General features: G+C 45.3%; 2 protein-coding genes across 2 annotated transcripts; one reads left to right on the top strand and one right to left on the bottom strand.

The window, feature by feature from the left end:
• Positions 1-251: 251 nt before the first annotated feature.
• Positions 252-10,303, top strand: SARC_05514 (lysyl-tRNA synthetase; the record flags this gene model as incomplete). The annotated part of the gene is made up of 13 exons (XM_014300621.1): positions 252-299; positions 384-537; positions 696-755; positions 1,570-1,700; positions 2,436-2,608; positions 3,664-3,796; positions 5,073-5,150; positions 5,336-5,518; positions 6,366-6,474; positions 7,196-7,395; positions 7,658-7,771; positions 8,765-8,911; positions 9,845-10,303. 13 exons carry the CDS (start codon positions 252-254, stop codon positions 10,058-10,060), a joined length of 1,746 nt encoding a protein of 581 aa, XP_014156096.1. The 3' UTR covers positions 10,061-10,303.
• A 2,048-nt stretch (positions 10,304-12,351) lies between these two features.
• SARC_05513 (hypothetical protein) lies at positions 12,352-17,475 on the bottom strand (the record flags this gene model as incomplete). Its single annotated transcript, XM_014300620.1, has 2 exons — positions 12,352-15,072; positions 15,400-17,475. 2 exons carry the CDS (start codon positions 17,473-17,475, stop codon positions 12,667-12,669), a joined length of 4,482 nt encoding a protein of 1,493 aa, XP_014156095.1. The 3' UTR covers positions 12,352-12,666.
• Positions 17,476-17,747: the final 272 nt, after the last annotated feature.

The raw sequence follows: 17,747 nt of genomic DNA, 5'->3' as shown, positions 1-17,747 counted from the left end.
GTTCATGCAGTGTGACAGACATGTAAAACTCTCGCAAATAGCTTGTGAACGGTTCATCCACATACCTAAATACAGATCTCTGAAAATGAGTTGACTATGACTTGTTCGATAATTGAATGTTTGCTCGCTGTGACCCAAATTCAACTTACACATGCATGTCTCCTTAAATTCAGAGTTGTCTTCTTAATTCAAGTTTTGTACATATGCACATCATGCATTATTTATCTTGATATGCCCCCGAAATTATTAGCATGCTTCCATACGCGTTGGTTACCGAGCCCATACACATATACATAGAGGTGACTAACTCTTGCTATTTGGCCTAGCGACTCTCCCAATTAATACACTGATCTAATTCGATCTATGACAGGACGAATCCACAGTGCATTGATTTCAAGAATCCTTTCGTAACACAGAATCGGTCTCCATACCCAATATACGATGCGCACGACCACAAAACCCTGGATGAACTGCAAGCAGCCTTCAAGCACTTACAACCAGGAGAGAAGTTAGCAGAGGAAACAGTCACAACCGTTGGTAAGCGTGCACACGTTCACGTGCCCTGCAAAGATGTTCGATGACAACCAGGCAGACTCTTCGTTGACAAGCAGGAAGACTCTTCGTTGACATCATGGTGTATTAAAAACGTCTAATCAATTTTCGATGTTTTTCTTGCTCACAACATCGCCTAACAGGCAGGATAAGCACGCGGAGGGACGGGGGCAAGAATCTGTTCTTTTTGGACTTGCAGCAAGGTGAGCATTAGCGTGGTCTCTATTACCTGAATTACACGTACTAGTTTTATATTTGTCGGGGTCAACGGCCTCACTGTGCATCGTACCACTGACAAAGTGTGGTACTCTCGTTTGCAGTGGGTTGCTCACGCTTGCAGATAGCTCTGGGCTGAGACTCGCTCATGGTTTCTAGGCATAGTACAAGATAGGTGATAAATGGGTAGGTTTGGTTCAGTACCGAATACACCGAGCGTTCGTTGGTTAGAGACACTCTGGTCGTTAAGCGAAGATGGTGTGACACAGTGCACTGGATGATGATTCATAGCTTATTGTCGCAAGTCGCAGGTGAATTTGTATTGTTTGATGGACCCTACAATTGGCAGAGTGTGCTGAGTGCTTCTAGCTGATTTTCACTGTTACGATCACTCAGATCATTCTTTAGAGAACATTCGAGGGTCCGCTAATAATTAAGTTTGTAAAATGCATCGCATGTTTTGCATAATATTAAATAAGGTATATCCACTACGGGTGCTATTGAGCGAAGCTTCCACTTGTTAGATTTTGGAATATACGTAACTAGTGTTCATTGATAGAAATGCACTCATCCTGAGTGCAACCATTGCTTTGATGCGTATATTCGTGTTCATGGTATTGTAATGCAATATTGTACGAACCGAACCGCTGCAATTTAGACCGAGATACTCCAGAGCCGTACCACACACATGTGTTCAAATTCGGTTGTCATGTTTTCGATTCGCTGATAAACAAACCAGGTATACATATTGTGAGCGACTGTCGACGTAACTCAATTCTGACTCTTTTATGTAACCTTCAGATGGCCACTCATACCAAGCAGTCGTGAACCGGAAAAATATGACTAGAGCGGACGATTTCAATTTGTTTTGGGATTTGTTGGGACGCGGCGATGTGGTGAAGGTAGACGGCGTACCGGGGCGATCGCCTAAGGTACAGTGTTGTGCATTGTACGTTCGTACAAATGTATATATAAGCATGGTGGGGTGTCTGTGTGTTTTAAGATGGAGATAGCGTGTAGGAGGGTGGGCTTTGCACCCCACTATCTATATCATGCGATTGTCCGATGCCAGTGACATGAGTGAAAAGGGTATATAGGTGTTTGAGTTTGTTTTATATGTGTTTTGTGGTGTGCATTGGAAGTGCAGTGGTACGATTTCTAGTCGGAGGTTCCTACGGTCACGATTTTGGTCTGACGCGTTGTTGGGATGTGGTATCTTAGCCGCGATCAAGGGCATCCTCGGCGATGGGTCTACAATTGTGTGCGTAGTTAGTTAATTTGCAGGGCAGCTACAGCTTACATTTACTTGAGTGCTTTCGCATGTTCTCGTGTCTGTGCTGGGACGTATGTGTGGAAGGATGTGGATTCATATTTGCATTCCTACATGTATATTTGTATATATCTCCGTATGTGTGCGCGTGCTTACTTGTAGCCTTACACGTGGGCATCATGATGAGTGTGTATGTAAGAGCCAAAAAGGTGGTGGGAGCTACATGTCCAAGGTAGTGGTATCAGTCCAACAGAAATTTACGTCATTGAAAGCTGCAGGTGACTGAAAATGACAATGTGTTCGACGAAAAAAGTTTCACTTTCCATTTCTGGACCAAAAGCTCTATGATTCATGATTGACGAATGTACTCTAAATGAAGTTTTCATCCACCTTTTAGGGCGAGTTGAGTGTGTACGCTGCCAGCATCGAAGTATTGTCGCCGTGCCTGCACCACCTCCCACTTTCCGGCACACTGAAGGATACCGGGATCAGGTTCAGACAACGGTACCTGGATATGATGGTCAATCCACAGACAATACAAAGCATCAAAGTTAGGAGTAAGATGCTCAGGTATTTGATAGATGGCGGTGCTTTGTGATAGATCCTATTTGCAAGTGTTCATACGTTTAGGTGTGATGGCGGCGTTGTGTACATTTACATGTTTGTATCAGATTAAGCATTCAGGGAAAAGTATGTATCTATGCATGGATATTCGTTTGTGTGTGTGTGTGTGTGTGTGTGTGTATGTGACTCATCTGTGATATATATATATATATATATATATGGTTCCAATATTCCCGTTGTTCGTGTATCCATGTGTGAAGTCTGTATGATGGTTGAGCTTCGAGATAAGAGTAAACTGTCCAAGGTAATACGTTTGGAAGGAGAATTCAATATTCAGTATTGAAAGACCAATGAATCTGTTAAGAACGGATACAGTCCAGCAGGATGTCTGTGTATTCGTGTGTAAACATGTGTGCCTTATTGTTTCAGGTTGAGTCTATGCGTATTTGCATTCCCATCTTAGTTTGTTCGATATTCATACCTGTTCAAGCATGATGGATTGAATATTGATACGTGTGGAAAAATACTATACTCTGGTTGTGATGATCAGTACGCGCTCGCTCGTACTGCCTATATCATGCAAGATTTATCTGCGAAATCTTGTATGTACTACACATTTATACATCTGAAGTTTGAATGTAAATGCATATACTTAGTAAGTGTGCTTGCAATGCCATTGTTTATGTGTAGATAGATTGCAACTTTACATGGTGCGAGAGAGCATAGCATATCAGTGATCAGAGCTAGAATTATTATCATTCATGTCCACAGCTATGCATGTGGCTCTCTGTGCGTGACCAACACGAACACATTCACACCACATACGCGGGTGCGTATATTAGTTTCAAATAAATAATGGGTGTATAGTGAACCTGCCTAACTTTCATTTGTATATTCTTACGTAGACGCTCAGCTGATCTGCAGTGCTCTTCAGGCGAAAAGAGCAGACTTATATTAATGTAAATATGCAGTCACGTTTGTTACTTTTTCACTTCTGAGTCTATATTTCACGACATATACGTGTAGCTTAACAAGCTCTGCTGCATCATATATCCGTACAGGTATCTCCGAGATTATCTCGACCGCCATCGTTTCATCGAAGTTGAAACGCCAATTCTCAACGATGTTGCTGGAGGTGCCAATGCGCGACCCTTTATAACAGAGGCGGACAGTGGTGCGAATAAACAGCCTTACGTATGTGAATATGAGTGCATGAGATATTTATATATGTCTTTTAATGAGATGACCAGACCGCCATCATAGTGCTGAAGGCAAACTATTTATCCTCTACGATGTGGTTGAGATCACACAGGTGGGCCACGAGACCAAAAAATTAAATCCATTTACGTGTCGCCGAGCGAGTGTGCGATACTCATAGCATACGCATCTTGAGATATGTCCCTGGTGTTTCAGCGGATCCCGTTGGTGAAGAGTGCCTTAGCGAAGATCGTGCCTGATCATATCAATATGTATTTGCGATTGTGCGCTGTAACCCCAACCAGATAGACCCAGATGCCTTGTCAGGCTAGGCTAGGTTTCAATGCGCATTAGAATGGCTTTGTGAGTCCGAAAATCACGGGGTGTGTGAATATTACCGTCCTTTGTATGTGTAGGGAATCATCTATGGTATCACTGCAGTCGGGCGCTCCTGAGATTCTCCTCCACACTTACTATCCGGTGTAAGGGATCCCAGTATTGGTGCTTGCTGCCCAGTTAATAGTGCATCGATGGTGTTTTTGTCCGCTATATTATGTTGGTAGTCATTGTGCTATGGGCTGTTCACAAAACCCGATCTGCGAGTCACGAATATGAAGCATTGCTGGGTGAATGTGGAGCATGAATCCCGATTTTGGGTTAGTGCGAAAGTTTTGTCATGTAAATCGTGAGCGTAATTTTATATATTTATGTGTGCCTTTGCTTGTAAGTAGTGGGGATGGGTAGCTCAAAATACGACACATAGTGCGAGGTGCGCGAGAGTTTGGTGTAGATCAATGAATCACAACGGAGCATCAGTACTGAGCAGAGGATAGTATCAAAGATCAAGAACACGGTCTGAGTCGTACCAGACATACTACAGAATCGGATCGCGAACTGTCCCTGCATGCATTTAGTTAGACGGAACATGTCTTTACAGCGAGAATGTATATCAAGCGAGGGCAGGTGAATTGTAGCATATAAAATCATATAGAGTAAATTTAGTACAGGTTGGTTAGAATTGATATATATTATTCAACCACCGACTGTGTAAGTGCCTTCGCAAATAAAAATAGGGGAGTGTGTAGCACAAGTCCGTTGATTTATCAGTTTGCCTTACGTTACTGCGGAGTGCAAACTTATCTCTAAAACCCTAAAGGTCCTACTCTGTTTTCGATCACTACTCGGCACAACCCCCAATTCTATTGCTGTCGAATTTTAAGCCATTTTACTACCATGGCCAATCCTAATTCCGGTTTGTATATCCCTCACACAGAAACTCCGGATTGCACCCGAATTGTATCTCAAACAATTGGTAATTGGAGGCCTGGACAGAGTGTACGAGATTGGGAAGGTGTGTTGTAGTAATGCTGATTTATTTTATAAGAATCTTACAAGTTCTGTCTTATGCTTTGATTCGTATCTAGCTGTCCACATGACATCCTCATAAACGGCAGCTTAAAATCCAAAGCCCATAAACCCTAAACGCCCAGAGTGTGTAAGGCAATCAAACACCCCACTAACACACCCCGCTGGTAGGTATTTCGCAATGAAGGAGTGGACAGCACGCACCAACCGGAGTTCACTACACTCGAGTTTTACGAAGCGTACGGAGACTTTGAAACACTCATCTCGCGCACACAAGACATAATCAGCGGACTTGTGGAGAACATTACGGGCACGCTGAGGCCGAACTTGACACTTCATGCGTCGCAATCTCAGGTACGAAGAAGGCATTTGTTTCGATTTGGGCATGTGTGATTGTGTAGGAGGGGTTCTTCAGGCATAGAACCCTGTTGTACGTGTGGGAACTAAAACCCCAAACCATAAAACCCTAAAAGCCGGTGGTTAAAACCCTAAAAGCAGGTGATACTGGAGTGAACACGGTACAATGGTGTACCACTGTATTGTATCTCATGTTTAACGAAACGATATGCATTTCTGTCACAGCTTACTCACAATATCTGTATCAAATACATACGGGGTGGGATGTGCATGTGCTTGTATGTCGAAGTTCCGGATTCAGTTTGACACCGCTGACATCGGCATGAGGATGTGATAGATGGTAGTTTATATACTGTTGTCTGTTAGGTAGTCTGCTTGTAGTAAGGCTTGCTACGTGTGGTCGGTGGAACATGTGCTAGACGTATGTCGGATTGACACATCACTCTAGCGTTTGCATCATGCCCTCGAATTTCACTGTCTTTTGCTTCGCGTATCAACACATCTTAGCCACTACGCGTTCTAAAAGTAAAGGTCACATTCTGTGCTGTTCATGGTCACAGATCGAGGTTTGAGTGAGGCACATAAGAGTGCATTCACAGAGTGCGCGGCACATTATAACATCGCGGTGTGTCAGGTTACTCTCATTTCTTTCGGGCTGCGCATGGGCACACAAATGCATACACACGAAGAACTTGTACGGGTCATACAAGGGTACCTTTGATCTTGTAGTCCACAGCTCTATCAAATGCATATACATGAAGAATGTGTACGGGTTTCTACAAGCTTACCTTTGTTGCTGAAGTCTACAACTCTATCCAATGCTCGCGCAATTTTTATACTGTAGCTAGAGGATGACGTTAAGCAAGAAATCAACTTCGGCAAACCGTACAATCGTATTGAGGTGATGTCGGAGCTACAGAAGCATTTGGGACCAATTGACCTCGATAGTCCAGGTAGGTGAATGGAAGGCTCGGTCTAATTTTGGCATCAAGAACACACCCAACACAGTTGTTTAGCAGAAATGTGTGTCTGTGAGGTACAGTTATCGCCAGTTACCCTCGGCGATGTGTTTCTAACTATCAATTTGTCGGATGTCCCCACCATTGCACAACGTCTTGTGGCCATATGGTACGCAGTAGTATTGCTGCGCCTGGAGTGTAAGTTGCAACTGCTCATGGGGCGAGTTTCATGAGTTGAACGGTGTAGGCATGCCGTGGTTATGGGCTAGACACCAGGCGTGGCGGTATATAGCCGGACTTTAGGTTGCGTTTAGATGGGGTGTTGGAAGTAATCGCACAGAGTGTAGGGCATTTAAACCGCTCTATGGATTTCCCTTGCATAAAGGTAAAGCAATCGTGACAAGCGAAGTCTTGTGACGTATCCGTAATAAATGGATGGGTATCTTGGTGCCGAGCCATACTGGTTTGCAAGCATTTTGTTTAGAGGGTGTGGTGTGATTCTACATAGAATAGCTATCACTCCTAGCAGTTCATTTCCCACCAACCTGTGCACGATGGTGTCCCATAACTTGTCTCACATGACCCATATACCTAGCATCGCATTTTGATTCTTGACGAACGGGGAAAACTTCGCAACACTCACAATAGAGACCTCGCACACATTCTAGCATTCCTGACATTCCCGACATTCCTGACATCCCTCGCACACTCTCAGATTTGCTCGAGCGCTTAATGAATTTTTGCGAGGAGCACGGCATCCAGTCCCATCTCACCTCAACGCGATCACACGCCACCGAAGCGAATCTGATAGACAAACTCATTGGCCACTTTATCGAGCCACAGTGTGTGAATCCAACTTTTATCATATACCATCCTAAGATACAGTCACCGCTCGCCAAAGAACGGCCGGAAGAGGCATGTCTGCATGTGTATTTGTGTATATGTGAATGTGAAATCCGGTATTCGTTGTCTCCAATTCCAAGCTTACAGCGGCTTTTTGATACCAAGACACCGCAGTACGCATGGGTGTCGTGTAGATAGATACATGTTTGTCTGCATAGTTGATAAAAATGGGTTACAAGCAGGGGAAATACACAAGTTTCTGTATGCACACAGGCCGTATGGGCGCCACTACTAAATCATTGCATATATGAATATCGCCATTATGTTGAAACAGCCCAACACATGCTACCGCTTCGAACTGTTTGTGCGCGGACAAGAAATCTGCAACGCTTACGTCGAATTGAATAACCCTGTGGAACAGCGCCAGCGGTTTAAAGCCCAAGAGAAGGTGAGAAGGGCACTATCGTCCCCATGATTTATATATATGTGTGTGTTTATGTGTTTTCATTCGTGTAAGTGGACCTGATTGAGATGAATTTTCGTGTATAATAATATTGAAATGAACATTCGTGTAAAAAACTATCATTTTTAATATAGCTATATCTGTCATATAATTATCATTGTTCTGGTGCAAAATTGGGTTTCCAATGCAAAGGGAAATAGTTGAAGGATTTTCCTGTCGATAAATGTAAACGCTGTGACAGTACATGCGCGATTTGGCGGACTCATCATTATAGGTGCGACTCGACGGCTCTGTATGTGTTGTTTGGTAATATACTCTGGTAATCTACATAAAGAGGTCAAGGATAACATTACGCTAGACCTAGATTATGTGATGGCTTCTTCTGAGGCAACTACCTTCGTCGGGAGTATATAGGATATAAAAATCACTTTCTCCGTTTTACATTGAGCCCACTTACAGGTTGCAGGCTATATATATATATATATATATACATACATACATACATACAAACATATCTACATACATACATACATACATACATACATACACACATACATTCATACATTCATTCATACATACATACATACATACATACACACATACACACATACATACATACATACATACATACATACATACATACATACATACATACATTTTTTTTTATACATACATACATACATACATAAATACGTACGTACATACATACATACATGCAAGACTATATGAAGGCCAGTCTTAATGTTAGCCGACGATTGCATGTACAAGTGGACCCAGATAAGATATGAATTAGAGAATTTATCCAACTGTTCAGAATCCATAGCACCCGTCCTACAACAACTTTTACTATCTTTACCGACTCAGTCATATCTAAGCAAGGGATATCATTGGCAACAAACATGAATGCTCTCACACACACGCACCGTTATTTTGACTAAATTGTGTTTTTGACCGCCCAACTATTTTTAATACATTCAGGATTTCAATTTCGGCGATAGTGAGGCGCAACTACCTGACGAGGGGTTCTGCACCGCACTCGAGTACGGCTTGCCACCCACTACAGGGTGGGGCATGGGTCTGGATAGGATGCTGATGTTGTTGACCAACAATACGCAAATACGAGAGGTAGGAATGTCTGTGTTTTACGGGTAGTGAGTCTGGACAAAGTATACGTATTCTTAGCCAATATTACGCAGATACTAAGTGTATACATGATCGTGTCGCACCAGTCATGACCTTAGTCAAAACGTCCTAGTTTTGGGCCATCAGAACGCTACTGCAGGAGTTAAAATTTTACCATACGGAATACGAGAAGTACGGACATACGTCAATGTATTAACTAAGACCACGCGCAAGTCAGAGGGGAAGCCTTGGATCCTTCTTGAGTTGCTTTTGAAACTTGTATCGTGTGTGTGTTTCCAGATGAGTTGTCTATCCACTACGCTTCATTGACGCGAGGTATAGGGTGCTAAGCCATCCACCAAGTATGTTTCTGGATGGTATGCATCTATCATTCATTGGGGAGATATAACCACACGAGAGAAAGGTGTGCTGCGTTCGGGAGATCATGTGTTTATGTCATGAGAATGAATTTGATCACGGTGGGATGGTGATCAAAGGTATGTATGTGTGTTTGTGTGCAACCGATACTACACCTGATCCTTTACTGCTTCGGAAGAAACTGGTAGGAAGTTCTCCTACCTCTCAGGCCACTACGGGGGCAGCATATTTGAGAGAGCTCTTGAAAAATATTTACTTATGGAACAAAAAAGGAACTATAGAATCAAGCTTCACCGGTGCATGTGTGCTACTCTGGCATTGTATTTGTAGTGAATCTTCGATTGTTTTGAGTTATTGGTATTTCTCTACGCCACACATGCAAGTCACAACGTATCAAACAGCATCGCACAAACATGTGCAGTCCCGGCGGTGAAGGGTATAAATAAACAAGCACTTTGAGTAGAAAGTGTACGCGGATAATTCTCTATTGGGAATATATATATATAAGCACCACGAGTACTCACCCATTCGTACTTGACATCTCAATGACCTGGGTAGGTTCAGACCTTCCCGCAGATGAAAGAAGACAAGTTGCTGTGGGAGATGCCGACACACTCTATAGCAAAGGATGAGAAGAACAACAATGCGGACGACTGGGCTAGCAGAACGGCACAACCGCCGCCAGGAGATCAGCATGGTCACCAATACCACACACAGCACCAGCACCACCTCAGACACACCACCGAGCGACACGATTTCAATCCGATTGTATAGGCTATAAGGCGCGTTGCACTAGACAGCTAGATTGAGTAGAGCCACTAGCAGCTGAGCACGTGGGATAAAGTGCATTCCATATGGATTAAATATGCACGCTTCCAGTATTCGATATTCTAGACACAGAGCAGTTTACGTGACGACGAAATAGCTTCGTTTAACCGCAGGGTAGAAGTCCCGGCGTCAAACCGAACAGAAATATAAACTCTCACAAAGTAATGAGTCCGAAATTGCAGAAATCAGTGTTTGTGTGCTATCTGATAAACGGGAGAATCGAATGATATCGTGTAGTGGGATAAGTCACGGCTATAGACTACCGATGTGCACTCCCACCCCACGGCCGGCCAATGTCGACATTCTGGAATCTGGCGTCTCCACGTACATTCAGAAGGTTCTGATTATGTCATCGATACTCTCCCATTGAAATAATGTTGCCATCTTTCATATCCAGCAGTGTAGCATTTGGGTATTAATACCTCTGCGGTAGACTTAATAGCCTGTGAAACCTGTACCACAACTGGTAGTCAGATCGCGGCTGGTGATTCAAAGGCGATTTCGGCCATCTCGAGATGACAGCAGTGTGAAAGAATATATATATCGATTCTGTCCTCAACCTTTCATTGTATATTTGCATTACAACGGGATGTTCTGTTTTGCATACGAAATAACATCATATAATTGATCAGTCTGTCAGACCGCCCATTTTGTCGTGAAACGACTGTGTACTGACTGCTGTGTAGTAGTAGACAACTCCGGGACAGTCTGATCCTCGGTGATTCAGGATAGCGTAGTGATGGTGACCGCAGCGACCATGTCCAAGGACTCTCTCTGAACCGTGACTCCAGCGACTTCCGTGGACGCTCATACGATCGTCATCGATCCCCATGGACTGGTAGGGACAGGCACTGTAGCTCTGGCCGTGACGCGAGGCAATAGTCCCATGGCCGTGACAACAGTTGTGGCCCTGGACGACGAAGGTCAAATCCGACCCGCACGGATATTCCACCGTGTCGGAAGTATCGCCTGAGACCTGCGGACACACTCTGCCCTATATGCCACAATTGTAAAGAGACAGGTCACTACTCACGCCGCTGCCCAAATATGGCTACATCTGCCACAGAAACGGTAACGGAACGAATAGAGGACCCGGCGCCGCTTAATACGGGTATCAACATTCTCCGTAAACATTGACAGGGGACAGGAACAGTTGCTACTTGAAGCGGTTCTGTAGCAAGATGATCGATATGCTTTGCAAAGTCGATTCTCGTTATTCCATACGACAGGTAGAAACCAAAATATTTAGAGGATCTGGGAACCATATCAGTGCCATGAGTGTCGGGTGAATCGATAAGCGCCTACCAACTCTTGAGAAGCCGGCGAGGGCGAGGTTTATCAGCTGGCCATGGATGCAAATAGACGGTGCTGCGTCGGTGAGACTGAAGAACCGCTGGCGGAGTTTGACAGTCTTGTTCCAGGCCGGACTCTTTCTCCCATGCGTACCGACTTTAGGGGTTTAAACCCTAAACCCCCGATGGGTTGCATAGGCAATGTCCGAAGGGCATGGATTTAGGGGTTTTCGACATACAGATACGACCGTAGCGGTTTGGACAGGTACTGGATTAGGGTGGTGGCTAGTGAGTCCATATTTATTAATAACAGCTGTGGCCCCTACAATTGACCCTTTTAGGATCAATAGCTCGATGGATTACTGGCGAGAAGGTATCGCGACAAGCTACCTCATACATAGCCTTTGAAATCAATTTAGAAAAATCAAAATCAAAGTACATTTCGACCCAACATGATAATAGAAATGCCACAACAACAGGGAATTCTATTTATTGTTAAAAAAAACAAAAGAACAAATACATTTTCACCCTATCAAATCTAAATAAAATAGTCTGTATCTCTCAGTCAGAATAATATATCGAGCACACTTTTTGCAGGCTTTTTTTTTTGGTAATATATATATACATAACCGTGACGGACTGTCCTGCAGTGTTCATCTGTCTTGGCGTGGTTTTTCGACCTGTCGGAAAAGAACCATGTACGAATTTCCGACCATATCGAACATAGAATGTATAAATGTCGAACGTAGGGTTTCGGACATTGTAACTGCTATAGAGTAGTAATATATTATATATATATATATATATATATCAATAGAGTCTAATTAATTCATATTATGTAGTGTCAAGTCGACCTATCGCTCTGCATTATTATTGATAACATTACGGCGGATGAAGGAACTTCGCTGCGCATTTCAAAATTGGGTTTTTAATATAGCCACTATTTCCGCTAATTTTTTTTAATAAATTTTTCTCATAAAAATGTATATATATATTATATAATTATATTTGATAGCGGTGATATTCACCTTTCCAGTCAATCATCAGCCTGCCCACGATCACTCCACACAGCATACCACCTTCCCTACGAATGTCATCGACTGCAGATGATTGTAATGCCTCCTTGAGTACGGATCACAATTAATTCTGAACATGTACTAATGCACAGCTGATCGCACGGGATGTATAGGTAAATGCACTCAAGGTTTGCAGAGGTGCACCACTCGCACGAGTATGCAGGCCTTCAAGCGCACAGCGCCACTATACACCTCCATCACCAAAAGCACCACAGCGCTTCAGTCTCGCCTCGAGCACAGAGCGTGTCTTGATCTCCTCAACGATGTGTGCCCGCAAACCATCCATCTCCTTCTGCATATTCTCCATCACCGCACGCAGGCCCACCACTGTATCGCATAAGATACCAAACTGCTCCTGCGTGACTTTGTTACCCTTGCCACGGGCCAAGGCGTCGATTGCCCCAACGTGCGCCAGATTCTCCGACGCAGTCGCGCCCGGTATAGGCACACTCACACTAAGATGCGTGCTTAAGCTTGAGCTGGTACGTGAGTCTTGGGTAAATTGAGAGGATATCCCAGGAATATCTTCACCATCGTGCTCCTCTATAGATTCCGCGACCTCTTCTGCCGGCTTCAGGCTAGCCCCCCGTTCGCGCTCCTTCTCTGTGTCCTGTGCGTTGAGGCTATTCTTACTATGCTTACTACCCCAGGACCCCAGGCTGAACCGATTCTTACTCTTACTCCTACCCAAACCTTGCATACTAGTATTCTTCGACTTGTCTTTCTTACCCATGCTTGCACTTTTAGATACGCTACCACCGACACTATTGGCTGGACCCTTATTGCTTTTCCACCCATCGGCGTGCGTGTTGTTCGTGTCTCGACTCGTGGCCGACAAGCCCGGTTTCGAGTTGTTTGTATGTACGTTCGTATTTTGGGATAAAGCACCATTACTTTTAGCATCGCGTTTGTCAAAAGTACCGTTGAGGTTAGTGCCATAACTACTATCGTAAGACAAGGCTTTCATGAGTTTAGGCGGGGTACCGGTATTACCCACAGACTCTGTGTTCGCCCTTCCTACACTCTCACTCAAGACCGAGTTCAGCACGTTGCTATACTCACTCTCTAGCACACCGCTAGCGCTATCGCCACTCAGACTATGACTACCGCTACCTGACCTACTACTACCGCCACTTAGTCTATGCGATGGAGTACCACTGGCACGGCGTTCTAGCACAGGAGAAGGCACATGTTGTGGAGAGAGTGCTTCTAAACCTCTGCGCGCCCGTGCCAGATCAATCGCCAGCTGCACCGCCTGCACACTCTCTCTGTTCTCTCGGGAGCTATTGGACGACAGCATGATCTTCTGGTGCGCAGCCTCCTCCAGAGACTCAATACACAGTGCATCTGGTATAGGCTGGTTGATGCTCATACACTTGACGGCCTGCCTATTTCTCGTATTTTTATCTTCATACACATTGGCACCGCCCTGCATTTCCTTCTGCGTATCTGTGCATGTGGTCGTTGTGTTGGGCGTAGCCCACACTTCTGCGTCCGTGACATAGCGCACCTGAGAGTTCACCAAATCGAAGCGCTCCACCAGCTCGTATGAGAAGACCGATAATCCAGACACGAACGGTCTGGCATGGCTGTCCGATTTGGATACAGGTTCAGCCTCTACAGCCGAAGAGGAGGAGAAAGACGAGGTATCTGCGCTGATACGTCTATTACCTCGGCTTCCTCCCCGATTAGCGGGATCAACACCGGAACCCATATCCACTATCACAGGGGCGTTGGCGGAGTAATTTCCACTGGGCACACCATCGTACACGCGCGCAAGCACCAGCAGCTCACTCTTAAACACCAGCACGACACACTCTTGCCACGAGACCTTACCATCTGTTGCTGTCCCGCTTTTCTCACCTTTTGTCTCGCTTACTTTACCGCTACTACTATTCGCAGTATCAGTGCTGGTAGCTAGCAATTGACACACCGCAGTGCCAGCATACTCCAGTTTGCCCATGGCCTCTATCGCGCTTGTTTCCAATCCCACCACATTTGACAACAGCACCTTGCGCTCCATCTCGCCTAGTTTGCGGGTGGTGTCACAGTTGCGCTCCAAGGTCGAGAGTTCTTGAAGAACCAGCTCATTGGCGTGTCGGTGTGCATGCGCGTCGGGTGTGTACCGCAGAAGCTCCTCGAACAAACGCACCAGCTTCTGCAGACGTTCGAAGGGGCTGAAAAGTGTCAGACGTGACAGAGCTATCCCGTTGACTTGGGCTTTGATATTGTTAGAAACCGTGCTCTTCTTACTCACATGACTCGCCCGCTTACTCGCGCCATTGTCTCTACGCTGCGCGACATTGTCCGTGTTCTCTTCCGGAATGCATTCCGTTCCGGTGTTTGTACCGGTTCTCCCTTCCATACATGGCTCGGTTGTGTTATTGTGCATCTGCTTGTCTCCCTCGGATGTTGTGTCTAGGCCTTGCGGTATGCTGGTAGCTACGCCGTTGAGTAGAGTGTTTAAGTCAGCGTGATCTGCGTATGTACGCAGCGCTTCTAGTGCAACGGGATGTGCACTGGCAAACTCCATGTAAACCTTCTTGATATCGGGCATCAGCGATAGGAAGACCTTTCCATAAAATGGGTCCTGAGATTTGAGAAGAAACAACATAAGACCCAACGAAGCATCAAACAGATTGGATGATATATTGATCATCGGTGGACAATTGCGAGTACGTTATGAAAGCAGCGATGTGATCGCATAACAGCAGACAACAAATTCAGAAGGGCCTTGTAACACAACCGTGCAACCTAGTGAGAGCACAGAAGTGTCTATCAGTCACTTGTAATGCACGGTATCGAGGTCGAAAATTTATCTCAATGCTAACCCTCAGCTCTCAGATCATAGGTTAGTTCACGTAGACGTAGTCAACTCGAAAACGGTAAAGGTGCACTACAAGGGGCTGTATCATACCTTGCCTTCACACTCGGAATACACCTGTGTGTACAACATATTATGCAGTTGCACAACGTGGAACAAAGGTGCCAGTATAGCACGTTTGGGGCGATCAGGGAGGGTATGTAAGTCTTTCAGCGGCTGAGCAACATTGGTCAAAAATAGTTCAATCTCGGTGGTGAAGTCGTATTCCGAGTTAATCAGATCTAATCCCACCATCAGGCGAAAGTTGAGCATCGCTCTGTCATCAACATACGCAAAGGTGCCGGATTTGTCCGCACGCGTGCCCTTAGGTGTAGAGATAGCCCCGGTATCGATCCCGATATTCGAGTGATCATCTGCTTTCAATTGCGAGCGCATGTCAACACCGTATCCGCCCACAAACACACCGGAACGAGTATGAATCGACCGTGTACGCATTTTGTTGGTACCCTCCATGCCGTCTCTCTGTCTCTCGCCCATTTGGGTATGTATGCCCGAGTCAGCGCTGTGGTACGAGTGTGAGCTAGTCGACGAAGCGTGCTCTAATCCATCAGCACTACTGCCTCGCTCACTCAGGGATGAAAGTTCGGCACTCTCTATCACCTTTACAAACACTGAAGGGAACCAGCCACTGCCCCCGTGTTGCAGCACCCTCCCCTCCCACCAGTGCTCACTCGCACACGACACCACCTCAATCAGATCTCCATCGCATAGACTCAGCTCGTCTGTGCGCATGGCTGCGTAGGGATGTACAGCGATCGCTTGGAATGGCTTAAACTCGTGATCAGTCTCCTGGGGGTGACCAGCGTGTTTAGCTTTGTGCTGATCGACCTGTTTGTGGGCCCATTCGGGTGAATTGATTGGTTCTTGAAGGGTGATTTCCTCTGTTTTGATTGGTTCTTGTGCAGTTTTTTGTGGTGAGTCATTGTCTGTTTGCGGATGGTTTGGTGGTTGTGTTAGGGGTTCTTTCTTTGGCACTGCTCCGATGACAGCCCTCTTTGCTGGTATAGGTGTGCCCGGGGTTTTACTTTTAGTATTAGAACTCAAAGTTCTTTCACCAGCGTCGGGATCATTTTGATCCTGGTTGTCCGTACAGTTTGTTCTGTTATCCATGCTCTCACCTGTATTACTGGATACATCAATGGTACAAGCGCTTGCTTGCTTGATACATGTGCGTGGCTTAGCAAAAATTCTCGGTTTTGGAGAAGGCGCACAAGAACTGACGCTTCCGTTAATAACCACATCTCGCACTCTTTTTATATTGGTTGTCGTATTGGCAGAGGTTGCATTTTCAGACTCCGCCGGGACTCCCACCACGGGGTCAACCATAAGCTGATTGACTGCACTATCAGGCAGGTTATCTGATACATTTACATCGTCGTCCGTCTTGCCCCCAGCCACTCCCCCTTCGTCGCCACCATAGATGTGTGCGTGTATGTCTGGATATGTGCTCCTGGTATGTGCATCCTCCTCCGTATCTCCATCATACAACAGTACTTCATGACTCACTTTGTCCGCCGCAGTGTCAGCATTGTCGGATTTGTCGGATCGGACAGACACCCCGCTCACCATACTCACGTGGCTGTTCCGCTCGCTCGTGACAATAACAGAATCGCGCAGTCTCGACATATCAAACGCAGTCTTCGGTACACCTGTGTTAGTAGCATAACTTCCACCTTCGCTGTCACTTTGACTCGTATAGTATCTTGAAGAAGCATCTCTCTGCGATTGCAATACACGTGGGTCAGCATACGGTCTTTCGTCAGTTCCTGGGTGTATAATACCCCGCGTCACTGGTTGTGTGTCTGTGTGAGTGGCACGAGCTTGAACGATTTGCCCTCCTCCGTGTCCAACTCCCACAATCATGCCTATATTCACACCCTGGTTCTCATACACCACTACCCCAGACCCACTCCCATTCCTGGGTCGGACCTGGTACTGTGGCTGGTTGTGCATATACTGCTGCTCGTGCTTCAACCCAGAGTGATGTGCGCTATCCAAAGAATACGATAGGATGCTCTCGTTGTCGTATTCGTAGTAATCGTAGTCGTATTCATCTTCGGGATTGTCCTGGTCAAGTAACCAGTTTAAGGCCTCAATGACACTGCTCATCCCTACGCGTGTGTGTTAGTGATGTGGTTAGCTCACAAGTTGAGCGAGTGGGGGGGGGTATTCAGTGCGTGTGCATATGGGAATACCAACAGCTGGTCATGCCAAGTGTGGGGGTTGACGATTGCGCGAGGCAAATGTATTTGTGCGAGGAGCGGAGTGTATCACACCCACCCACACAGACACATACATATATATATTTATGTATTTATATATATATAAATAATAGTATATATATATATATATATATATAAATATATATATAATAATATATG

The sequence above is a fragment of the Sphaeroforma arctica genome, assembly GCF_001186125.1.
Source record: "Sphaeroforma arctica JP610 unplaced genomic scaffold supercont1.354, whole genome shotgun sequence".
NCBI lineage: Eukaryota > Ichthyosporea > Ichthyophonida > Sphaeroforma > Sphaeroforma arctica.
This window is presented reverse-complemented; position numbering and strand designations above follow the sequence as displayed.